Source organism: Macrosteles quadrilineatus, unplaced genomic scaffold (assembly GCF_028750875.1).
Source record: "Macrosteles quadrilineatus isolate MER2022 unplaced genomic scaffold, UCM_ALF_1.0 Scaffold_6__1_contigs__length_79288215, whole genome shotgun sequence".
Classification (NCBI taxonomy): domain Eukaryota; kingdom Metazoa; phylum Arthropoda; class Insecta; order Hemiptera; family Cicadellidae; genus Macrosteles; species Macrosteles quadrilineatus.
The window spans coordinates 76,511,975-76,538,507 of NW_026542599.1; the positions used below are offsets into that span (position 1 = coordinate 76,511,975).

Below are 26,533 nucleotides of genomic sequence, written 5' to 3' on the forward strand. Positions count from 1 at the left end.
TCATGTTGCAGTTGTTTTTTAGGCCACTTTATATGTTACCTTTACAAGACCTTTTAAAAAGGACCTTTTTTTCGACAGGTTAAAGTAACCTTTTTATTTTGATTTACACTTTCTTTGATCACCTGTTATCGAAAATAGCGTCTTCCAGTACGTATTGATGAAATATTAAATTATATGTTACTAGTCTGGAAAATTGGTGTTTACCAGACGAGTAAGGTAAACACATTTTTGACGATTGATGTTAGTAGGCCTACGATATTTTTTGTCATACATGTTCTAAACTAACCTAACAAAAAAAAAAACTGCACAGATCTGTTATATATTTTACGCCACACTACATTATTTTGACGAACTTCCCACGCAAGGATTTAGTCCAGAAAACAGCTGTTTGCCGCCAGCTTATTCAAATGGGGTTTCATTGCGTACTACTGTTCTGCAATGAGTTTTGCCGGACACCAATCAGCTGATTATACTTGTATTTGCGTGGCAATGAGTGGTTATAAACAAAAACATAACCTCTCTTGAGGTTCTGACTAGTGATTTTTAGTCCTTTAGTTGGTAGAAATATATAATGATTTGTACGGCAGCGTGGTTCTATTATGCACGTAACTTAATCCGTGTACGCGCGGAAATAGGCGCGGAAACCACTTCAAATTACAAAAACATACGGAAGTATATTCTCAAAATGCGGAGCACATTTCTTGCCGAGGAAAAATAGCGGAGTGATACGGACCGCGGGTACTACTTTCTCTAGGACACCATTTGTGTTGCCAGCTGAACCTAAAAACGTGTTTTAAAGTGTTTGAAAGACTAATTATTTATATGCTTTATAGTGACTGTAGAAAAAATATAATGTGTAACACAAGTGCAAAAGGCCTTTGCTGCACTCGAGATCATTCCGCACTCACCTGCTCTTGTGTGCAGCAAAAGTGCCACTTTGCCCACTAGTTACACAAATAACTATTTAAACTGTAGCTTGTACAAAAAGATCTTGACTTAGTTGTTGAGCTAACAGAAATAGTACTGGATGATGTTTCAAATCCAACAATAAATCTTCAAGCATTTTTAGTTGTAGTGGTTTTTTTGTCAATTCAATGATGTCATCTGCAAGACCAAGAGTAGAAAAAGGCTCTAAGAAACATTTGCGCTTACCGACAGTTTATTCAAAGAGAAGAACTATTTTGAAAGACATATACATATAGGAAATATACAGTTAGAATACTTATATATATATATAAATAACAGGAAAAACATGGGCTGCGCCTTTGTAAGAACTTTGCAAAAATCCACAAGAATATTTTTTTTACAGAGCAGAATTCTGGTAGCCCACCTATCTGGAAGAATAACTTTCATCTAACACTAAATAGCTCCAGTATTTTATTTTACAAAAATTAAACACACAAAGTTGGTAAACTTTAAAATTTTATCAACTGATGAGGAAACAATCTACATCTCAGATGCTTGATTACGTAATATTTACACATTAAGTTAATGGTTTTGATGCTTGAATACTCACCACTTAACTAACAGAGAATCACAATCTGCAGTGTTTCATTTCTTTACTGAACTACTGTTACATCTAATAATACTTCTTGTTTATTTCTTATATACTACTTGACAATTAGCAATCGACAATACAATTACAACAATGTACATATTAACAATAAATAGAATCCTACATACACAAACAAAATTGAAATATAAATGTACAAAATTTCTGTATAAATTCAATATCTTAGCTGTTTAGAGACATTTATTCATGGCAGAGTTTTGAATAAAATACATCAGTCCTTAAAGTTACATGATGCCCTTCTTGGTGTTTGCTTTGTTTAATTTTTACATATAATTATTTTTAATTATTTTTTTTTGTATTGGTTGATACAAGATTGCCATTAGAAAGTGAAGTAATTTTGAATTTTTTTAACAAGTTACTTTTATGATGTACGGTAATGATAAACTTTCAAGGCAGGATTGACAATATATCTTACTATCTGTAATTTTTTAATAGAAACCAACATCAGTTTCCATTTAGAAAATTTGATTATTGATGGGGTCTGGGGGTTTTATTTGTTTTTACATATTTTTCCATTAATTTTCATGTTATAAACAAACTAAAACAAGATTCTCAGGATTTTGTGGGGTTTAGCAGGCTTGCCTGGATGGGAAAAAATCTAAACTGACAAAAAAAACCAAAAAAAATCCTACCCCCAGAGTTATGTGGGAAAACTGCGTATTCAGACATAAAAAACAAAGAGAAACTACGTTTGTTCAGTCTCCTCTTGGTAATTTAATTATTCGTGGGTTTAAAAAAGGCTAAGTTCAAATAGAATCACTTTGAAATTTTCAATGTTTTACCATGCATTGATATACTTGCTATTTCAAAGTTTAATCAGAGGGCAGGTCTTTAGAAACATTTAGTATTTCAAGTTAATTAATATACATGAAATATGTGGTGAGTTTATACATTCGCCCTGTTAGGCACAGAACTTGATTCTTTGGTACTTCATTTTCCTCATGAAGGGATGGAAGAACTGAAGGTCAGATTATCAAGACTGTATATAAATACCACCTCATAAATATATCAGAGAACAACTAATAATATCTGTTGTGCAGAAAGATATTTTTGTTCCGATCAAGAATCTTAACAACAAATCTGTACATAAATAAATACAGTACTTAAAACTGCCATAAATCAACTATCAACAATCAGGAAAGTTTTAAAATGAAATAGTCTCATTTCGTATGGCGTACCAGCAAAGTCATACAAATGGTGCCAATTCTACACATGATGATGAGTTTGGCGTGTGAACTGATACGAGCTCAACACTGAAGTGGCATCGTGGTAATGAAGCTTCCGTTGTGTTGGTAACCCAAATTACAGCTTGTTGTGGCAAGACTGGCAGCAAGAAGTTCTGTAGTACTTGTACTTACATAACCTCGCTTGTACTACTAGGTGACAGTTGTGGTATTGATCTTTACATTCTGGATCGTCTAAAACATAGCATTTTAATTAGATACCTTTTTTGTTGTTGCCTGTGTTTTGTAGTGTGTATGATGTTGGTTTCATGCAATCCAGCAGCTAGAGTGGCATCTTCAGGGGTCTTCTTAATTTATCTTCTTATCACTAGTTTATAGTCTATATTTACAAATTCTTGGTCACCAGCATTGTTACATGGTTGATTGGACCACAAGACAACGTGTCTGCAGTGTCACGACGGGAGGACTTTCTTCTTCCATGAACAAGGACCATTTGTCAGTTGAGCTTGGTATGGTAGAGCGGGTGCTTCGATTTCTATAGTGTTGTCGGTTTATCGCTGTGTTTCTAGTTTGGTTAGTTTCAATGTTGTATATTAATGTGAAAATGGTAGAGCTGGTCTATTCTCCTATTTTTTTTTCAAGATGTTTAAGGGCTTTTAAACATCTATATTTACATGTGTGTATATTTTATAGCTTTCTTGTACATTTGGGTAATGGATTTGAGTGGGTGGATCAGAATCCTGAGAGAATTGGGAAAAGTTATTGTGTGGGTTGGATTTTGTTTTAGGTGTTTGACTACCAGTACCAATATTGATCTGGGGGGTTTTATGATGACTTGTGTTATATTCTTTAAATCGTTGAAAACAATGTTCTGTTGGTGTAGCCAATGTATTGGTTGTTTTACAGGATATTTTTCTTTTTCTTAATCAAGTATAGCTAAGTGTTTTACATTATGTCAAGGATTCTAGGGAGAAAGGAAATTTATTTATTAGCTTATTATGCCTCACAAGTGCGCCTAAATCATTTTTGAAACAAAAGAATTGTTAAGTGTAACCGGTAGCAAGGTTTGTAATTTGCGCCCGTCAAATAATCAAGCAACCGGCACTACTAATTGTAACCGGTGCTACTGCAACTGTGTGACCGGCGCTTTTGTAACTGATGAGATGGAAATTAGCGCCAGTCATACAATAAATTTAATATATCTATAAATATCATATAGCTTAGAGTTGTACTAACACAAAGTCTTCTTTCTACATACAATAACAATACCATAAAAGCAAAAAAAATATATCAAGAAAAAAGTTATAAATTATTTTTGGAACTGCCCCAAATAATTTTTTTCTCTCTGAAAAACTTCATCATTCTACACAATGTGAAGACACAAAATTGTGATTTTATTCATATATATAACTCATGTACAATGAATATCCTCAAAGATTATTATTGATAAAATGAAATTATTACCTTATCCAACCACAGTTGTTCTTATGAGGACTAGTTTCGTTCCTTAGAACTTTGTCATCAGGTCATTAGTATGCAACCACATCATCAACGTATTTTGGTATGTCAATAGATTCTTTAAAGTACTGTCACAGTCACAATAATTATAACTTGCCATTTTGAAAAATAATTAAAATGCAATAAAAATTATAAACTGATTAAAACTGTACATGCACAGGCTACCAGCACTGTCTCACCACTGCCACTGACTAAATAAAACTTACTGAATCATGATGTTTCTTCTCCTTACCAGTGCCATCTGTATTTCAATTTGTTTTGTTCTTCTTATTTTATACTTTCTTTGATTTTTGTAACTTGTCAATATATATATATTAAATATAATATTTGACTGGAAAGAGGTCTGATCATTAAAATGTTACATGGGTTGAGTTTTTTAGCTTTGTAGATGGTGAATTTTTTTGACATCAAGCTTGAAACCTTTTGTTATACTTCAAGCAACTATTTTCCATGTTCTTATCAATAGATAAAGTTGTGCGTTGTGCAGTTCTGATATTAAATGTTCGGATACTGGATTGCTGATGTTGTGATCTTTTAGGTAGGTATGTTCTTTAAATATTTGTTTGAAAGATCTTACAATTTGGCCGAAGTAGTACTTTGGACAGTCGTGACAGTTAATTCTATAGATAAGAAGTTCTTAGGAACGAAACTAGTCGTCATATGAACAACTGTGGTTGGATAAGGTAATTATTTTATTTTATTTTATGAATAATATATTCTAACCAAGGGTCACAATGATATATCTTCTCAAGGATTAGCCCTCAAAGTCTTTATTTTATTTATACTAACAATATTTAGATATTCAAACCATAAAAATATCATGGTAAACAATAATATTTACAAATTACCATAATTAATTATGTTAGACAATGTCTTTGTATTACTAAGTAACGATTAGGACCGTAAAACCATTTTCCTTAATAGAGGAATTGGCTAGTAAAGCATACAATCATTTGCTAAAACAATGATATATCACAAAGTGATAAATCAACGGATTATATCATACTGACAAATATCAACATAAAAACTCGAGTAGTTTTGGTCTGATTATGGTGAAATTTTACATAACGTTGGGGTGTTATGGAGGGTTTAAAAATTAAAAAAATTAGGTTTTTTCATATTTTTACCCTTAACACATAAAAATGCCTAATTATCATAAAAACCATCATACAGAGCCAGAAAAACAAACAATTTTCTATATTGAAGCAATAGGCTACTATAGGTATCATTGAAGTTTAAGGAGAAAATTCCAAAAACTGTACATATAAAATCATGTTGTTCAAATGAAGAGAAAGAAAACTATTAAAGTTTGGTCGCTTAGAAAACGACCTGCGCGCTAATGCTAAACCAATGCTGGAGGAGGTCGCTTTCTAAGCGGCCGAACTATAGTAGTTTGCTTATGGATATATTTTGATCAACAACATTTGCTGCTTTTCTTCTCCCCCCTAGCAGCGAACCTAAGTAATTAAATATGATGTTAGGGAATTTATCTTGACATGTTTGGGAATATGTTAGTAAAATCTAATCCGGCAAATTAAAATTCACTTAGTCTGCAGGTTTACTGAGACGGCGGTTTTCTTAAACAGGAATTTAACTAATCTGGTTTAACTTTTAACACTTGCCTGAGTTTTGATGTTGAGGTTGATCTCCAGGACTGTGACCATCACTTAGAGTATTCTTCTGTAGTCCGGGGTCAATGGGGCCTGTGACACCAGACAAACAAATCAAAACAAGAATACAGCACAAGACAACAATCCTCTCTCTCCCTCCCTCTCAAAGATCCTATGGTACGTTTAAAGACAACACATTTTGAACATTTCTAAAGATGATATGTGCTGGTTCAATATTCTATATTACAAAGCTCAGAATAACATATTATAACAGACACAATGTTGAGTCTTGAATCTATATCACCATCTATATAACTTATCACTTTTACTGGAAATGGGTTATTTACTTTTTAGAATACAGGAAGTCAACTTAGATAATAAATTTTAATATATAAATTGTATCAATACCTAGGTCCACTATAGAAAAGCAATAGCTAAATACACAACTAAACTAATTTAGGGGAAGACAGTCAAGAAATGGTGATGAATGAGGAACATTTATTGTCCGATTGGTTAGTTCCAGTGCCTCAAGTACATCCAAGCCCTGGGTGAAAAGTGTGTCACCACAAGTGACGTTGTCCTAATGTAAAATGTAAAATCAATTTTAAATAGACCCAACATCATAGTGACAATTGTAACACCTAATTTATTCGACACTCATACTTCACTCCATTCATCTGCCTACCTGCGGCCGAGCATTTGTGAGTATTACAGGATCTCCGCGTTGGAGGTTTGAGATGTTGAGGACATCTTTCAGACATCTCCTGATGTTCATCTAAACATCGGACATCTCTTCTCTGCACTCCGGTGTCACACGACCTGGAGCACTGTGCAAAATATAAACATCAGAATCTTAAACTTTTTCTTGTCAGCCGGCCCAAAAAAGCAAAAAAGTTCACTTTCATAAACATAATTTTGTGCAAAACTTTTCACTTCAATGATTACAAACACAAAATTCATAACAGTTAATTTTATCTGAAATATGAATTCATTATCGTCTAAAAATACAATAACAAATAACTAGCAACCAGCATCACTTTGTGACTTCAAAATCTATGATATTTGAATTAATTTATTCATTGCTACAAAATGTAATGAGTATAGCCTAATAAAATTAAGTCTTTTTCAAGTTTTTTAATTACTATTGTAAAGTGTATTTTATATAAAATGAAAATAAAAGAAATTGTCGAAAGGGTAATTAGCAAGTTTTATCAAAATCATAACATCTACTGTAGTTATTGCAAAACCATAAGGACATTACTAGTCATTGATCAAGAAGCTATTTAGTCATTGATGTAAGAAACACATAAGTTAGTATGAATGATTGTACCGAATCTTTTTTTTTTTTTTGGGGGGGGGGTTTAGGATTTAGTTAACCTCATACAGGAAACCTTCCGTCTCATGATCCCCCACCTCTACCTCAATACACGTTCACTGTCCAGTACAGACTGCCAATAAGCTATACATTTCAAATCACAGTTTCACCAACAACTAGCCGCCCTAAAAACAACCAGGACCTGAAAACTTACATTTTACCCTTTTTTACAATACGTATAAAAATGTTTGCACCAGAGTCAAAAAGTTACTCATTAAATCAAAAAACATTCTATAAAATCGTAAAGATGGTCAAGTCTCGAAGTTTTGGGAAAATTTCTGGAAATTTTTAAGTCTCGTTAAACGAGACAAGATATTTTTGATTGAGATTTTTTTTATCGATATTTTTTCGAGACTAAAAGAAAAAAATCAAAACGCCTGCAGAAAGTCAATGCAATACCCGCAATACAGGAACGCGTTGTAGTTGCGTTCCTTTGCAAAGGCGTTCTTATTTAATTAATTCTTTACATGTAAATATTACTTTTATTAGGTATTTTATAATTTGAGAATTTGTATTAAGTGTAAGCCGTGTGAGGCATGCTTTAAGAAACAAAGCTAAGTAACTATTTCATACAAATTAATATTGCTTTAATTTTATGATTTATTTTATTTTAGGATAAGTTTAACTCGATCCTAACTGATATTACCATGTTTCCTAATTGTAAGCATTTTTAATAATTTATGCGCAATTATTATACATTTTTTATGCTGATGTTAAAAAAGGATTGTAAATATTCTTGCCTACTATTATTATTTTTGTATTTAAACAGTCATCTAACAATGTTACAAAATCAGGTAAAATGTCGAACGTGCATTTCCTGTTGTGTTTCAGAAGAGAAATATCGTCTCGATCTCGTATCAAAGTTTTATGAGAAATAAAGAATCTCATCTTGAACTTAAAATCCAATCACGTCCTTCTCTAAAAAATTTAAAATGTAAGTCAAATTTTCTTAAGCATCTGCACAAAGGGTCTCACAGTTGACACAACTTCCATGACAATAAACATCATGTTTGTTGTAAAATGATGTTTACAGTAATGTAAGTAGAACGACAACTCCTGTACCTGTAAGATGGCACTCCACGGTGAACGTAAAGTAAAGTCTTGGGAAGTTTTAACTAACTGCAAGTTCACCTGGGACCAGTCAGCTGTGTACCACTCAGCTGTGCAGGGCTGCGTCTGACAAGGCTGTTCCGAGACAGGACGTTGTTCCGCAGCGCAACTGTCCTCCGGCAAGATGGAGTAATGACCTTGTGGAGTTGTGCGGGCGATACACAGAACACTTCGGGATTGTCTGCCCCATCCACAGCCTACGGTACACTGCCGGACAAAGTACACATGATATGTTATTGTACCTATCACTAAAAATTAATATGAGATGGGGACGTATATGGTGGTAATAAAACTCAAATATGAATTGGAATATGAGTGAGGAATTAGGTTTAGCATCTTTTATAGTGAGCGTGTATACTTCTCATTTGGTAATAATACTAACTAACCCATAGACTTACTCGGATAAGCTATTTGAACTCTATAGCTTCACAAAGAAGTAAGGTACAGAGAGAGTGTCTCTCTTATGGGACAATTCCTTGCGAAACTCCTATAGCACAGGGTCTTCCTCCACTGTGAGCGTTGTAGTACATGACGGCGAGTGGGGCGGTGTTGGACTTTTTCCTAGACACCAGTACTAGTGCTAGACACCAATTGAGTGTGCCCTCTGTTTCTTACTTCTATGTGATCACATTCAAAAATAGCCAAGGTAACCTAACCTCTAAGAAACCTCCCATACACAAAGGCTAGACAACATACATATAACATCTTTGTTGTGAGTTTTCACAGCTTAAATGAGAAAAGTTAACCTCTAATATGTAGTACACAAGGTTGGGAAACTCAAATACATACCAGCCCCCACGGCCCCGCATACCACTGGCCTCCGCACAGCTTGTCACTACTACAAGCTCTGTAACTGTCTGGTTGTGTGTCGGCGGGGCAGTGGTGGGGGTCTCCTGTAGAACAGAACACCTTTCTGGTCTGTACACCTGTCCCACACCCCTCGGAACACTGGAACACATTCTTACTGATAACACAAAGATGTAGAAGTAAATCTAGAACAAGTCACTGATTAGTAAATGAAGATGTAACCTGCCAACAATTGCTGAAATTTTGATTTACATAAGATATTGATTTTGCTCATCCTGCCAACTGTTTTTTTTTCACAAACTTTTACCAAATATGACTGAGTTTAGTTCTCGTCAAACTAATTACTGCAACCTGAGTATGGTAAAGATTTGGATTATTCTTAAAACTAGTTTCTTTTTCCTTACCAGAGAATGTAATTACAGTATTACAGGTTAAATATGGAAAATAGACAGTTTACATTCTTGAAAATAGACAATCTTGAGAATGTGGGTCTCAAACTATATAGAACACATAATCTTTAACGTATGGTAGAATAACATGGGGATAATATATGCTGTCACAATCCTTTCACTAGAAGGAAAATATGGCCTGTATAACACATATTAAACAGTTTTTTGTGGATGGTTTGGATGGAACAGATTGTTATGAAGCTTGCCTTACACTAGTGTTTTTAAGATGGAATTGTTTTGATGTCTTGATATACAAGTTATTGATTATTACAATTTCTTAACTTGTCACTGGAGTACTGAAACATATCTGATACATTTTTTTAAAGCTAATCAACAACAAAAATGACCACAAGTCAGGTTACATTAGGGTCTACCTGTTGAGACCACTCTGTGTAGAACCACTGTGGCTGAGAGGTGTCAGACGAGGCAGCGGCTGCCGGGGACTGACACGGGCCAGTGTCACACACTGACTCTGCGGACGGCCGGTCTGCGGCGGGGCACGCAGGGGAGGTAGCGGGGCAAGCTACAGTCCGAGACCTCACCCCAAGCCCACACGTCACCGAGCACTGCGGGGGATAATACTCAGTTAGAAATATAGCGGATGATTGAGAAGTGGAGCCTCCCCATTTAGGTTCTTGTTATTCTTCAGACTTAGAGGCTAACAGGCTTAGAGCGAGTAATGCCCTGGTCTGCTAACAACTTTGGCGTGCTTCTTCTCCCTTCTGTAGGGTCAGGGTGTCATTCCCAAAATATTTTGGGATGAAGTAGGTAAAAATGAGTTTTGAAGATATTATGAGGTTGAAATACTGATTAAAAATTGTGTGTTTTATATGCGTTATAGTAAACTAATCAAAACAATAATGTAATCCGATTTCAGATCATTGACCACCGTGAAAACATTGTTTTACTAATCGCATCGAAAAATATTTCACTATTTTCTTAGATAACACAATTCAATTTGCTTACTGTACTAATATGAAAAGAATGATAAAAAACGTTAGTCAAAAGAAAGAACAAGAGTAACAAGACTTAACCTTTTTTATTCTAAACTCTGAATCATGTCAAACAATAACAAAACAACATCTATATATCTAATTCCGTAAGCCCAAAATTTTACAATGAAATTGTGAGCGAACGGGAGGCCGTAGAAAGCTGGGAGAGGTCTCATTTTAAAGGTCTCGGCATGAAGTTTTGGGGAAAATTATTCATTTTTCTTAATTATGCACCAAAAGGTCGTTACGTAATAAAATAATTTACATTTAAATAACATGGGAATCCAGGTCATGTCTGCTTTGGTTACTTAAAAACATGTGGTTTATTTAATTTAAAGCATATGGTAATATGTACTGTAATATGTATACTACTAGTTGCTCTGCCCGTGCTTCGCTACGGGGTGAGAATGGAGAAAAGAATAATTTGGTTTTACTTTAAGATACTATAATATACTATAAGAAACAGTTACAACACACTTACCAGGGAACATATAGGCAAAGGCTCAATCGTACTTATTAATTATTTAAATGAATATCTATTACAGTACCATCATTTTGTATAGTGTATATCATTTAAAATAATGCAAAAGTATAATTCATTGACCACTTGGCTCCAAGAAACAATTAATTCTCTTTGTAAACAAATTAAATTAAATAGCAGAACAGCATTTCTGACAACAGCTGGAGTTTCATAACAATGTTTGTTTACCATGTTAATCTTATGGATAAATAAGAAACTTTAAAGGGCCCTAGGGCCTCACTCTCTAATTATTTCCTTATAAAAAAGTTTCCTGCACAACTTCACGTTACGCTCTTTCCAATGACACCAAAAACATGTCAATCGGTTCAGTAGTTCCGGAGGAGTAATTGTCACAAAAAACCTGCTTGCGTATTAAATAAGTATAGATTATAAAGCTGAAATATAGACTTTTTCCAGGGTCTGGATTAGTTAATGGAATAAGATTAGTTGTGTTAGGTATGTCTGAAAAAAGTGTAAAGTTAGAAGTAATTACTGGAGTAGGCAAAGGGAACATATTTTTCATGCCAAAAATAAAACTAACATCTAAAGATCCTAATATGCCGTTTAAGTTTAGGAATTCAATTCCTATTGCGATTAGCTTTCGATATTACTATAAATAAAGCGCAAGGCCAAACCTTCAAAAAGTTGGCATTTATTTGAAAAAAACCCGTGTTTACCCATGGTCAACTTTATGTAGCTTTTAGCCGGTTAAAGTTGCCAGATGATGTTAAAATAGTACTAGAACAAAATAAAGACCAAGGATTCGATTAAAATGGATACTATACTCTGTTGTTTTAGAGAGATTTTGTTATAATTAGCATTATACAATTTGGAGGATGACATTATCTCTATGTGTTTTATTTAAGTGAATTTGTCTATATTCAAAGGAATTGATAAATCTATCTATATATTAATAGGCAAGCATGTTTCTTTAAAACCTTTTTTCTCAGCTCGTGTGCATCGTAGGTAAAATCTACGCATACCGTTAGAAAGCTATTTTCCTCTAGGTGTGCAGAATCCCTTTATAAATTTAAATAGGCTCAAAGATAAGCACGAAAAATGAGTTTAAAAATTTGAAAAAATTAACATGGATCTTATGCGTTGCTATGGTGACGAAATAACGAAATATAAACAGAAAATCAAAACAAATGGAAGAAACTCCAATCACATGTTTTATTTACAGTGTGGGGTGAAAATAGAAGAGTGAGTACTACAGTACATTAGATATTTTTGGTCGAGTTTCGACCACTGGACGACCTCTCGTATTTAATTAATAGTCATGAAGATTATTATTGAAAATCTTCCTTAGATGTATATCATGATTAGAAAGTTTGTATTATAAACACACTACATGAACAGTCCTTTGGAATCTACATTTTAAACAGAACAGACATCAAAAAATTGCATTATGCAGGTATGTAATAACTTTTATACATATTATAATATACAAAAATGTTAAACGATAATTCAAGGTAGGGTAACCCATGAGACTAATAATTTGTACAAAATATTTACTAGAATATATATATAGGGGCTATTGCCCCTACAAGCCACTAGTATGTTTATAACATCATATGACATCCTCCCCTTCGGACGATTATTTTACTGGGATGATTTGGGATCTACTTCGTCGCAGTGTTGGTCCGTTGTCCTGCTCAATTAGGTAAGATCTTGGCTCTTGAAGTTTAGCCTTCACCACACATTTTCTCCTCAGATCCGGTACCCAAACTGTACAGCCGGGATGAAGATCGGGAAGGACCCTTGCCCGTGGCGCTTGTCATATCTGGCCTTCATCCCCTCCCTTATGAGTTTTTCCTTAGCTTGGATCTTCGCATTGTCTGGCAAAGAGGGACGTAGGTTTTCCGTCCAGGTAGAGACGGTGCTTCTGATCTTCCTTCCCATGAGTAATTCCGCTGGGGAATATCCATTTTCCAAAGGAGTTGTTCGGTAGGAAAGTAGACCAATTTCAACATCTTTACATTTTGACAGGATTTTTTTAGCAGTGCTCACTGCAGACTCAGCGAGACCATTTGACTGAGGCAGTTTAGGGCTGCTGGTGATAATTTCAAACCCCATCTCTTCAGAGAACTGCTTCATTAACATCATATGACACTTGCTACTTAGCAAAATATCAAACTAATTGTATTGTGAAATTTCTGTGTGCTCTCAAATGCCTGGAACTCTTTTTTGTGTGTGCTATCTGTTTATCAATTCCTTCATCTTTACCAAAGAGCAAAGTGCTCTTTTTTCAAAAAACTATAATTTAATTTTTTATTTTGTGCAGTAGAAAAAGCGCCTCTGTACAAATATAAATATTTCACTCACCTCGCTCCAAGGGCCGACCTGCCACTGTGTTTCTCTCTCCGTGCCTTGGTCAGGCGGGGCACAGGGGGGTCGCTGACACGTACGGATGCGATGCAGCAACGGAGACGGCGGGGTCAGACACGCCCCGTCAGCCACTGTCATAATCAGTGTGGTCGTGATCTCCTGACGACAAAGGATCTCTCTGGTTTGCACTCCTTCCCCGCAAGTGACGGAGCACTCGCTCCACTCACCTCCCACCCACCTGAACAAGAGAGCTTGCTGATCCAGGGGTAAAAATGTTACATTACCTATTTTACTTTGTGATCTTTAAAGGTTTTACGTTTTGATCCTTTTGTCGTGGGACAAAATGAAGACAATATATAGTTCTATGATATAAAGTTTATAGCTTAAATACTCACTCAGCTACGCATGGCTTCAGATTACATCGAACAATTTGCGGAGGCGGTTTTTCGAAAGCAGTGCATCGTCGGTCGGATACTGTCAGCTGATTGTGTTCTCTCACACAAGCTATCACAGCTGTTTGGATACCTGGAAAAACATACACAATTGACTTTGGGTACTTCAATTAGATTTTTACTGACATTCCTGTGGGTTAGGTATACAATGAATAGTTACAAGTGTAGAATAAAAACACCATTTGATCTGTGGTTGAAGGGTGAATTTGCTAAGCTCCCATCAGACGTGTTACCAAAAAATTGGGATGACTGCCTATGCAAAATATCATTTAAATATATACTAGTTAAAACTATAACAGAACATTTGCGAGGAGTTGTGCCATCAACTGCCTGGTCAAAAAGATAAATGACTGGTGTTTTCCCAGTCACATTTTAAACACAATCTCATTCATACAATTTATTATTTAAAACAATTATAACAACAAAACAATACAAAAACAAACAATCAAAACAATTTATTATTTTAGATTCTACTTTTCTAAACATTTTCTTCTATTCCTACAGCACTGTCAGAGATTCAACTTACCTCCACCACAAGATCTAGAACACTCTGTGAATCCGGTGATCTTCCAAGCAAATTTTCGTTTTCGCTTGGGTCGAGATTTGACAGCTTCGTCTCCTGCGTAGGCCTGCATATCCCCCCCTCCACCTGCTGTGGTGGTGCCGTATGGGAAGACTGGACTGCTAGGCCTGGGAATATCAGGGTAGAGACTTAGAAAAAAATCAAATCCATAATAATTGTAATTCATTGCATAATCAGTTGTAATGATTAGTATGATTTAGATTGGATAAATAGTTAAGTTGTGGAATAACAGGATGGTAAATATTATTAGGAAAATGGAGTTAATAATGGTATGAAAACCGAGAGGAATCCCTTGATAAAGTGGGTAAATGACGTGAAGAAGGATAAGTGGATGAAATCCGAAGAAAGGAGGAATTAGGCGCTTGGTTGAGGAAGATATATCCTGGAATAAATTAAACAGAAGAGGATATGTGTAATCCTGGAGTGCTGGAAACTAAATACGTTTTAAGTAAATACTAAATCAAATATTTCAAACAAAATTATTATAAGTTTGTGAGGAATTGAAGGGATGGTAAAAAAATAAAAATTAATATAAATTTCTTTGGCTGTTAATTTAAGTAGGACCAAACAACTACATATTTACCTTGTATCAACCCCATTTTCTAATGCTTTATGATCTTCTGGGATATGATTTGGAGCTGGAAACGATCAAAAAGAGTATTAATCACAAAATTTAGAATGCTCTACAAAAACTCTAAACAACACAACTAAAAGAGGACTATTAACAAATATAATCCATTAAAAGGGTTAAGTTCTTTACAAGCACAACTTCAATAAAAACCTGGGACTGCTTTTTGGAGGTTTATCTCCTCTGGGGTTTATTAACTCTCGTCATGAGCTTCTAACTTAGCTTGTAACAAAACACACGCTGGATTTGTATCTTCATGTTCATATATGTAAACCTTACTCGTATGAAACTAATAATGTTTTTTAAGTCAACACTCACAGAAGTTGGAAGACTAGTAAAAATTCTTTCTGTTATTGCGGATATTGTTTGATAAAGGTGTATAAAGAAACTTCAGGATTTTTTTATTTGAGCCACACAGTACCCATGTGCCTAAAATATTTGAAACGCATATCTGAAGCTTGAAAAATTAAAAATATCTGATAAAATATAATAGGTATAGCTGTAGCTTATAAAATATCTGAAGCTTTTTTTCAAATAAGTCCCCTAACTTATGATTGAACAAAGCTTTTTCATGTCTTTCCTTACAAAAACACTAAATTTTTTATATAAAATGTTTAGAAGGTGCAGAAGACATCTTACACGGATGCCTGGCAAGCGGAGGTGCAATCACCGACTCCTTGGCGGAATGTTCAGACCTGACCATGGGAAGCTGGTACTGGTACTTGATACCAGGGTTTGGCTGCTGGTAGATCAGCTGGAAAACACATTGATTCTGTTATGTATTGTTTCCTAATATTTTCAACACTTTGAGCTCTTAACTCTTGAACCCATAAAAGTTGTTGTCAATTTAAGAATTAAAATAGACCCACACAGGGATGAATTGAGCTATTGACTGAGAAATCAATAAGTACTGATTTTGGTTAAATATTCCAGTTATTGTGACAATGTAAAAATGAAAGAACAACTTTTGTGAACTACGGCATTTTTTATTTCACTTGCAATTTTTTCATGTAACTGTTAGAACACAAGTGCCTATGGATTTTGTATACGATTTATGGATGAATCTTTTTGTTGAAATTGCTAGTAACAGTGAACTTCTCTAATTTTTGTCTGTTGTGTAAACTTTATAGGTTCTTGGGTGGGCCATGGTGGTAAGTCTACTCTCATTAAGGTACGCCTGCTGTTCAATTCGTTGTTAATTTAGTGTAAGTTACTTGAAGGGGAAAAATTTTAGGAGAAACCTTGAAACCAAAAGGTCAAAACAAAAATACTTTGTTCATATTACACTTTGTTCGTATTACGCTTTCAATGCACACTTTGATGGGACAACCTTTTGTAAAACTAAACCATAAGTCTAAGTGTCTCATTGAATCTACGACATTAATTTCTACCATGAGATCTAGAGGTTCCAGTAGAGGACCGGGGGAGTGTATAGACTCTATGTGCTGATCATCGTCTCTTGTGTACGAGAATGGAGTTCCTCCTGCGTTGAAATCCCCGGACCAGTTGATGGCCCAGTTGCCGTTCAACAAGAAACTGCCATCAATCCGCCGTAGAGCTGGAAATCCAAAAGTTTATGTTACATTTTCATCCTACATAATCCAATGCTCGTCATATGCAAGTCTGTTTATGTACTACAGAAACCGTAATCTAATTGTTGTTCTCTATAAATCCAGAGGGTTTGCTAAAAAAGCATCTCGGCATCTCTTTCCTCCTTCAGGAAAAAGTCAGTTGGCAAAGCTGGAAGTAGAACTAAACAGAGAAGAACAACAGAGTTTTCAATATTCTGTAGAGGGTTTGGTCTGCCAATTTTGCCCAAAGGGCAAATAAAAATGAGCTGGTGTGGAAAACAACTATAGGACATAACAGAATATTCTTCTAACTTAACATTTTTTTGCTCATTTTAAAGCGTGCGAGGGTTAAATTGAATTTAGAGTCCTTCTATATTCACCCGGGGTAAAAACTACAGCATTTTTTTGGCAGAAAAGTCGATTTACACCCTACTGAAGAATAATATAATGTTGTTAGTTGTATTTATTTTTCATTGTTGGTTTGCTACCCTATTGAATACCGGTACAAAAGCTGTATTAATTTAGAGTTTGTATAAAAACACTCACCAAGATAGTTTCTGCTCTGCTTAAGCTCGCTGATGGTAAGGTTGCATGCAGACTGGGGCAGTTGTGTGATGAGGTTATAACCCATGGGTAACTGAGGCCGGGTGAAAATACCGGAGACTAAGCGACAAGTGGAGTTCGTACCACTGCAGGCTGCACAGTCCAGTCTACGGTCCGACCCATTGATACCAACCCCCTGGAATAAAAATACTCTATTAGTCACATTAAACATAGAAGCACATTGCATTTTGTTTGATTACATAGTAGTACTAAAACATTGACACCATAATAGTGTTGTTACCGTTGGTATCATTGCAGGCTGCACAGTCCACCACCATAGAGATAGGAAGGTAGGCACTGAACCTCTGAATGGCATCACGTTGGCTGACATTAGTAGTACAGGGGATAAAGTACATTGTACTTTCATTTGAACTACGGGATTGTGTACGCAGCCATGAGCTGATTAGTGATAGTTGGTACCAACATAAAAAAATTACTATCGATTTTCTAGTGTAGTCTGCGTCTCGATTTTGTAATAGTCTAAGCGTTGGTTCCCTGAATAAGAATCAATTGATTAGTTAATACTGGGTGCATTGCATTTTGTTTGATCACAGGAGTAGTAGAAGTGTTAATTCCTTAATTGTTTAGTTTAAGTTGTAATATACAAACTATAAACATCATATTCCGTTCCATGTAGATTTATCATCCCTGGATCACCTTAAAACACCTGAATTCATTTTTGTTTACAAACTGAAATAAAGACTCAATTAGCTACAGGGTGAGCTGTGCCATTATTGGTACCTAACTAGGGTCTGTCATTGCTTTTTTAACAAATGAATTATATTAGGCATAGTTTCTTAGATAGGTACCAATGGTTGCACAGTTAAGTTTTTCACCTGTATATTCTATAATTAAACCATTACATTTATCAAAACCTTTTTATAATAAGAAACTATTTCCTTCTTTATATCAAAATAAAACTTCCTATGTAAAAAAGGTTCAGCATTAACTATGAACGCCATAAACTTAGTATTTGGCTACAGTTAAAACAAATTAGTGAATGCTAAAACAAGTTTTATAACACAGGGAAATGGCATTATTTGGTGGATCAGGCTGCTGAGGGCTGATGAGCTAATTACAACGATTGCTTTGGTCAGCTTTAGCCCAACCGCTCCCAATCAATCAGGGTATGTCGGTAAACAAATAGAGATGTAGACAATAGCAAACCGTAGCTTTATTCCTTGTTTAATAGACTGTACAGACTAATCAGTATGTGAAGAAGATTGGAAGTAGGAAAATCAGTGAAACCGTATATTACTACTGTCTAAGATGAAATGATTGGTCACTTGCAATAATTTGGAAATTACAATACTGAATAAAATTAACAGAGTTTTAAACATTCTTATAAAGAAAGTATTTGTGATAAGATTTGGTGTAATACTACTGAACTTTTAGGGTCACTAGAAACAAAAACACCATTTGTTTCCAATTTGTATAAACAATCTGTACACCTGTAGTACGTAGGTAGGCAAATTTCATAACAGTTTTGCAAACCTGTAAAGTGATATATATGTAGGGTTGATCAATAAGGTCTATTTGCATAGTCTATATATAATTGCATACCTATAAAGTTTCATATTTAGGGTTGGAACTGCTTTTCCCCCGAGCAGAGTACAGGGTTTTCCGCTCAAACGACGCAAACACAAATATATTCAGCACTAAAACGGAGATTAATCACAAAAATAAAAATAACTGGTCAAGTAAACGATTTAAATATTTGTTGGGTTGGTCTTAAATTACCTTAACGTTCTCTTCACATTCGTTTTCAAAAACCGTCTAGACCTAATGAATCGCGGCGTTTGTGGTCTATGGTGATTTCTGATCATTTTGAGGGCATGTGATAAATCAACTCTTCAAAGCACCACTCTGGGAAGAGCTAATGGTATTGAGATCATCGGCAAAATCATCGATATATTGAGCGTTGATAGTTGATTTTACGATGAATGTGAGAGGTGCTAAACAATTAACATTTCTTAGTCAGCTTGTGCTGAAACCACGATGCAGAGTGTTAAAATAATACTGATCCAACAAGCGTATACATATTTACATATATTAATACTTTAGACTAGCCTACTTAAGATTTGTTATAGATGTACAAGTCAATGAATGTTGTTTTTAGGCTTAGGTGACGCAATATAATAGGAATAATTTTATAAATATTGAAAAACTGAGGAACACTGTTTACGGTGTGCTAGCATAGCAGTATTAATTATTACAATAAATTAACTACTTACATAAAATTAAAATTATTCTGTCACTAAATGTGAAAGCAATATTAATTAATTTTGTTTTATTCTGTGCGAAAACACCTGAATTAGTGTATTTATTTTTAGCCATTGTAATTATTTTCTTTGCTAGTGTAGTTCTATATCTTGCTTTAAAATTCCCCAAGTTCAATAACAATTTTAATTTCCAATGGTTTACTTCATGTGCTTTCGGCAATAAATGTTTGCCAATAAACCGTTTCCCAAAACCTTCCTTTGCTGGAGTTTGGAATATACTTAGCAAACAGACATTATTTACATTTAATCACTCAAAGAGACATTACGAAAATTGTTTCAAACAAGTTTGGCAGTGGTTTAGTTGACGACGCAAAAATAATTAAATTGCAGTAAAAGCTAGGAGGATTAAAACCAGATAAATAAGTATTTTTTGTGTATATTTAAAATATCCGGAATATTTTATGATACAAAAATACATTTCAGTTTGAAGATTTTACTTAAGCTGAACAGAACTGCGAAAACCCGACTCCAATAGCATGTTCCGTTCGGAAGTTGTGATTTTTTAAAGTATAAATTAAAATCAATGACATTCCATGGTAGAGATAAATTTAAATACCCAAGGACGATGTCGCGAATGAATGGCGCTCAGCGATAAAGGACCTTTAAACCGATAAGATAACGCACCTCATTCATTCATTCATTCATACTTTATCTCTTTAAATATTTAAAAATCTACCTCAATTATTGTCGCTATTTTATCAATATTCTCAATGCTGTAATTTTTTACTCAGTTGTCCGTTTGAGCTCGGGTTTGCGGCATTGTTTTTTACTAATAAATATCTTTATTTTTATGTAGAAATGGATAGATTGTCTTCTGACACCTAGCGGCCGTCCCCCTGAGGAGGTAGCGTATCACTGAAAATGCCCTAAATATTTTATGAGCAGAGTGACTTTTTTGCAAGTTTTGTAGCTATGTCTTTATTTGATCTATTTTTAATATTTTTCTGTATAGGGACTTTTAAAGCGTTAAGAATGTTCGAAAAGTTCCCATTTATTACATTTTGAAACTCTGTAAAAAATTACTTTAACATGACTACTGTTTTCAAGATTGAATAAAAACAAAAAATATGCAAACTTTTAAACTTTATACCACCTCCACCAAACCCAACTCTCAAATTGGTGTAACTTTCTACCATATAATACGGGCACTCGATTGAACAGATTGGAGTCAAAAGTTAGCTTTCCCTTTGATGTTGGCGTTAATATCCCTTGGAAACTAGCGGTCATCTTGGATTACTTTAAACAGCTGCCGAAGGGTTATTTATAATCCAAAAATATGTTTTTTTTTTAAATAGGATACCAAAATTGTTGTAAATTAAATATATAGTGCACTGTGACATCATAAATTTTCTTCGGGGTTTATAATTGTTTTCCAAGGGATTTCATGGATGCTAGCGGCCATCTTGTATATTTGCCTGTCAAAAAGCAATGTTAGTTTTGTTAATTTCAAACAGCCACTGAAGAGATATTTACCATCATAAAATATTTTTTTAAATACCAAAGTGATTGTAATTTAAATGTCAATTGCGCCGTGGGATTAAACATTTTCTTCCTACTTTAACTTAAACTCGACCAAAACCACGATTCTCTATTTTGACCCCACGCTGTGATTGGAATTTCTTCCATTTGTTTTGACTTTCTGTTAATAATTTTGTTGTTGGTTCGTCACCAGCATGGCAACCCATAACGCCCATGCAAATTTTAAGACATTCAAAGTTACTTTTTTACCCTTTTTTAAATTTATACAGGGACTCTGCACATTTATAGGTAAATATCTTTCTAACAGTATGCGTAGATTTTCTTTGCGATGCACACGTGGTGAGAAAACAAGTTGTAAATAAACAGCTTGCCTATTAATAGATTGTTAATGTTTAAAACAAAGTTAATTGTAATAAAGAAGTTAATATATGTTTTTAATTAACACAGTTTCATTTCTGTATCATGACGAGTTCCAACTTGCGTTTCATCAATCGGCTGAAGGCTTAATTAAATTTATTCGCCAATAAAGAGAAAGATTTATCGTTACCAGAGACAGCTGAAAAATGACAAGTCAACGCTTGTTGGCCGATCGCTTCGTTTCCATATTTTATAATCTGTTGAGGGATAGAGAGAGTCTGTTACACAGATTTATTATTAGGTTGCTATTAAACATATAAAAAATCATCCATTTCAGCTTGTTTTATTAAACGGGCGATTCCTGTTTAGTTTTGACTATGAGCACAGGGTCCTTAGCTAATGCTATGAGTTAGAGTTTGAATCGCTCTAGGACAGTGTTCTGTTTGGTTTATATAAACGAAATTGGAATAATTTACCTTTTCTTTTTCTTACCTTCTATCGTCGACCTTTAGTTTAGCATGATTAATGAAAAGACCAATTAGGAAAGAGATCTGGTCTCAGAATGGATCAAACCAGACACCTTCAGGTTTGCGCTATAGACCCTAGCTACTAAGACAATACAACTGTACACAGTGTTTAATTGGAACCAACGTCATAATTACGAATAACAATGGTAATTCTTCATAAATTTTCCCCAAATATGTGAAAAGCATAAGTTAGATTAACTCCTTGCAAAAAATATTTTACACGTATTTCATCATTGTAGTCATTTTAACCGTAAATAAAATACTGCAAATTAATAGTTTCCGTGGTACAGTAAGTAAGTAATAAATTTCGGTAAGTAAGTAATAAAGCTTTACTATTTCTTGTATATAAATTAAAGATATTATAAAAAGAGTTTACACATTTACGTTCTTATGAAAACGTTTTAAAGCAACACTGACATATATAAACAAACTAAGTAGCATTGACTATCGCAGTTCAATTTCGAATAGAATAATAATGCTATGTTAACTTAAGACAGACTAATTTAAAAAAATCTAGCAGTGACGGTTCTAGGACCTTATCGAGGGGCTACCGGGGTGAAATAATCTACCTTAACAACATCCACGTGTACATTATACATTATACATACATTATACATACATACATTATACATACATACATGATACATACATACATTATACACACATACATTATACATACATACATTATACTTTTAGAACTGAACTACAATCGACTATTCTGTGATGTAACCAAACTAAACATTTTATATTGCAAAATCTCATTCGTCAATTATTTTAAACTTTCCACCACCCTGGGCTCACTCATTAAAACGCAAATCTCCGAGTTTTAACATTGAGCAAGATGTAGTGTTCCTTTGAGAATACAACCGCGCTTGAGTAGCCTCCCGTGAAAAAGCTTCTCGCAACAAAAATTACCGCGAGAGGCACAATGGGAAATAGCTTTCACGGCGGCTTTACCTCGTCACTCGCTCGCACAGGGTTACTTTGAAACATTTACTTGTTTTTACTTTCATCGTTTATTATTTAGAGTGAAAGAAACTTGCAGGAAGCACAAGATATTTAGGTAGTTGAAGATATTATAATTAGTCAAAATTAGTCTTTACGTCATATTGAACAATCTGAAGCCTGTATTTGGGCGTTAGTTCCCCAATGTTTTCAGCTTATTTTAGGCTACTTTCAAGCTAGATTTTACTAATCGTGCTTTACTCTTTGGCTAAAATACTACAGGATAAACAATTGTTTGTAGAGTGAATTTTTCAATTAACACGAACAAAACAATGAACTACAAAACGCCCGCACCCTCTAGATAAACGTGAGCTAACAAACAAATTTATTTCAGCTTATCTATAAGGGTGTTATAAAATGAGTATGTTTAATCTATGATACCACCACATAAAAACTTGTGTTTTATTTTACAAAATTGGAAAAATGTTAACATTGTGCATGTATGCCGTATAATATATACAAGAGGTCGTACAGTGCTTGAAAACTAAAATTTATTTAATTTGTTTTGATTTTCTGTTTATATTTCGTTGTTATTTCGTCACCAGCACGGCAACCCATAAGGCCCATGTCTTTTTTTCATATTTAAAATTCATTTTTTGCGTTTTTTTTAGTTTTTTTTAGATTATAAAGGGATTCTCCACATCTACAGGAAAATATTTTTCCAACAGTATACTTAGATTTTCTCTGCGATTCACACGAGCTAAGAAAGAGGTTCTAAAGAAACATGCTTGCCTATTAATATACAGACTGTCCCAAAAGTCCCGGACCGGTTTAATATTTTCTAAACGACAAAAGATAAATCAATAAGATTTGGTACATCAACACCACACCTAAAAATCTACTTTTTCAAGGAACTATGAATTTTCTGTCATATCATGGGGACGTCCCGCAAGGAGTCAGAAGGAAAATCTTAAATAGACGCATAGGTAAATATGCACATAAAATGAAAGGTATTTTTTAGTAGAATACAATGCCGCAAACCGTACTTCAAAAGGTTGATCCTGCTCAAAATGGTGGCCGTTGAAAGATTTCTTGAATCCGCCATTTTAAATCTTTGAACGACTGCCATTTTTTACTCAGGCGTTCTTTTGAGCTTGAATTTACGGCATTGTAATCTACTAGTGAAGACCTTTAATTTGATGTGCATATCGACCTATGCTTACGTTAACAATTTTCTTCCGATTCCTAGGGCTGTGCTCCCTGAGGAGTAAGCGTACAATAGCAATGCAAATTAAATTTATCTTTGAACAACTGTCATTATTGTCTCGGTTGTCCGTTTGAGTTCAAATTTGTGGCATTATATTCTGCTAGTAAAGACCTTTAATTTGATGTACATGCCAACCTATGCTTCTGTTTAAGATTTCCTTCTGACTCCTTGCGGGACGTCCCCATGATATGACAGAAAATTGATAGTTACTTAAAAAAGTAGATTTTTAGGTGGGGTGTTGATGTACCAAATCTTATTGGTTTATCTGTTTTCGTTTAGATAATATTAAACCGGTCCGGGACTTTTGGGACAGTCTGTATAGTATATCTGTAATAATTTAGTCCCATACACCAGAGACCACCAAGCCACAAAGGTCACAGAAGTAGCCCAGTCGACGTTGGCATGACACATCCATCATGATGCCATCTATTGTTTATAAGCAGATGTTATCAGTCGATTGTTCTATAGGTAGAGATTTGCAAACGGTAGCAGGGGGTCCTACTATACAGCACTAGCGATGCCAAAGCCGATAACGCCTATCAGACCGCCAAACAACATTGAACTACTTCACGTAGTGCAAAACTGTAGAAATAGACACTCCATCACCAACCTGGTGTCTTCGCAACAAACTTTCTATGTTTGCAAGATATTTTGCAAATTCGTGAGATATTACAATTTATTTGGCTGGCAAAATATGTAAAAAACAAATGTATTATCTAAAAACTAAATACTAAAATTGAATTGATCTCTGTATCAGCAGTTTTGAAAGGCAGGTAAAAATGAGATTTCAAAAATTTTAAAACTTCTACCAACCCAAATCCACAGTTTAAAATCGCGCATATCACTTGCACCTGAAGGACCGCTTTACTTCTTACTTTCATAAAGCCCCGAGCTAGAACACATGAAGATAAGGACTACGTCTAGATAAGGATAATTGACGTGATGGCTCGAGACATCTCGGCTCTCAGGAAGCTTTCTCTTCAATTAGTTTGAATCTCCCAAACCCTATAACGATAAGCTTAATTGTTATTACGGCAGTTCCAAAATCACTAGGGAATAAAGTTACTTTTTCCGATCCAAGGTCAAGTTTCACTTGAAAATGAGCGAGGCTTGACTTTTTTTTGGATAACTAAATATTTTTCGTCTTATAACATATTTAACAAACTAGGAAGCAACTATCAATTACCAATCATTGAGATGATTACGCCACCTGGGTACGTATTTTAACCCAAATAAAAGTGAAGATTGAGTCATTGACTTTTCATCAAAGAATTAGTGTATGATCTGTGCAGCTTTGGCTGACTGAGATCAGCTGTTTCATTAGCCAGGATTATTTATTCAAAACCAGTATAACAGATCAGTAATATCTGGGCCAGTTTTTAATCAAAAAGCTACTGGCTTTTCTCAGGATCGTACTGGTGACCTTTTGATTATTAGGTGAGCACTATTATCACTCAAAATACGTTACTTGTGAAGTTAACCTCTCAAAACAACTTACAACTTTATTTCAATTTTGATAATTCCCAAAAATAGCAGTTTTTCTATACATTTGATTGCTTACAATCGAAGTTTATAACAGCTGAATTGTACTACCTAGGGTCTAAAAAGGCTTTTCATGACATAGACAGTAAAAGTCCCACTTTAGACCCACAGCGCATTTATTGAACACGGCTATTTTGCTACAGTATGACGAAAAAGGCTTTTTATTCCATAGGGAGCAAAATATCCACTTTAAACCCGCAGCACATGAATTATAAACATCTTTTTTTGCTGCAATAAGACGTAAAAGACTTTCACATAAAATAGATTCAAGTACCTACAAAGTTTAAACCTTAAGTCTCATTGACAGAAGTTTCTAACTGGACCCGTACCACATGGGATTATAATCAAGTTAAAACTGTCTTATATTGGCCAACAATTGCTTGAAACAATCCAATAACATCAATACAAACCGACAAAGCTAGACTAGCATGCTGAGTTTCACATTCAGTGTAAGCGAGTAGTTCAATCAGGTACATTAGGGATCATCCGGTTATATTGGATGCTTGTAATCAGCTGTTCAGATTAGTTCTCGCCAATAATGGTCGCATTAACCTCAACAGCTGGTGGTTGAGGTTACATTGCATGCCGGGATATTTAACATTTCTCACAAAAGCTTGAGAGGCGGAATTTTGATGGAAATCATTGAACTCTCTTAGAGAACAGAAGTATTTGTGGCTTATATAATCTTTAAGGTATGCAAATAATAGTGGCAAATCGAAAGCCAAAGGTAACAAAGAATACACTATTTGGAATCAGCACTCTCTTTCGGAGGCTTAGCTCCAATTCTGTCTAATCTTATTTACGATTTAACGCGGGAGTGTGATGTTGGAG

At 34.7% G+C, this 26,533-nt stretch overlaps 1 protein-coding gene across 2 annotated transcripts in view; it reads right to left on the bottom strand.

Moving 5' to 3' along the window:
* Positions 1–1,151: 1,151 nt before the first annotated feature.
* Positions 1,152–26,533, bottom strand: part of LOC128996609 (thrombospondin type-1 domain-containing protein 4-like) — a 159,919-nt gene continuing 134,537 nt past the window's right edge. For both annotated transcript variants that reach the window (XM_054422013.1, XM_054422012.1), the window contains 13 exons: positions 17,247–17,439; positions 16,521–16,687; positions 15,769–15,883; positions 15,085–15,139; positions 14,445–14,608; positions 13,862–13,991; positions 13,464–13,704; positions 10,001–10,192; positions 9,160–9,318; positions 8,392–8,577; positions 6,571–6,712; positions 5,898–5,978; positions 1,152–2,991 (listed from right to left, as the gene is read on the bottom strand). In XM_054422013.1, coding sequence (XP_054277988.1) covers positions 2,876–2,991; positions 5,898–5,978; positions 6,571–6,712; positions 8,392–8,577; positions 9,160–9,318; positions 10,001–10,192; positions 13,464–13,704; positions 13,862–13,991; positions 14,445–14,608; positions 15,085–15,139; positions 15,769–15,883; positions 16,521–16,687; positions 17,247–17,439 — 1,941 coding nt within the window. In that variant the 3' untranslated portion in view covers positions 1,152–2,875. The remainder of the gene's footprint in view (positions 2,992–5,897; positions 5,979–6,570; positions 6,713–8,391; positions 8,578–9,159; positions 9,319–10,000; positions 10,193–13,463; positions 13,705–13,861; positions 13,992–14,444; positions 14,609–15,084; positions 15,140–15,768; positions 15,884–16,520; positions 16,688–17,246; positions 17,440–26,533) is intronic.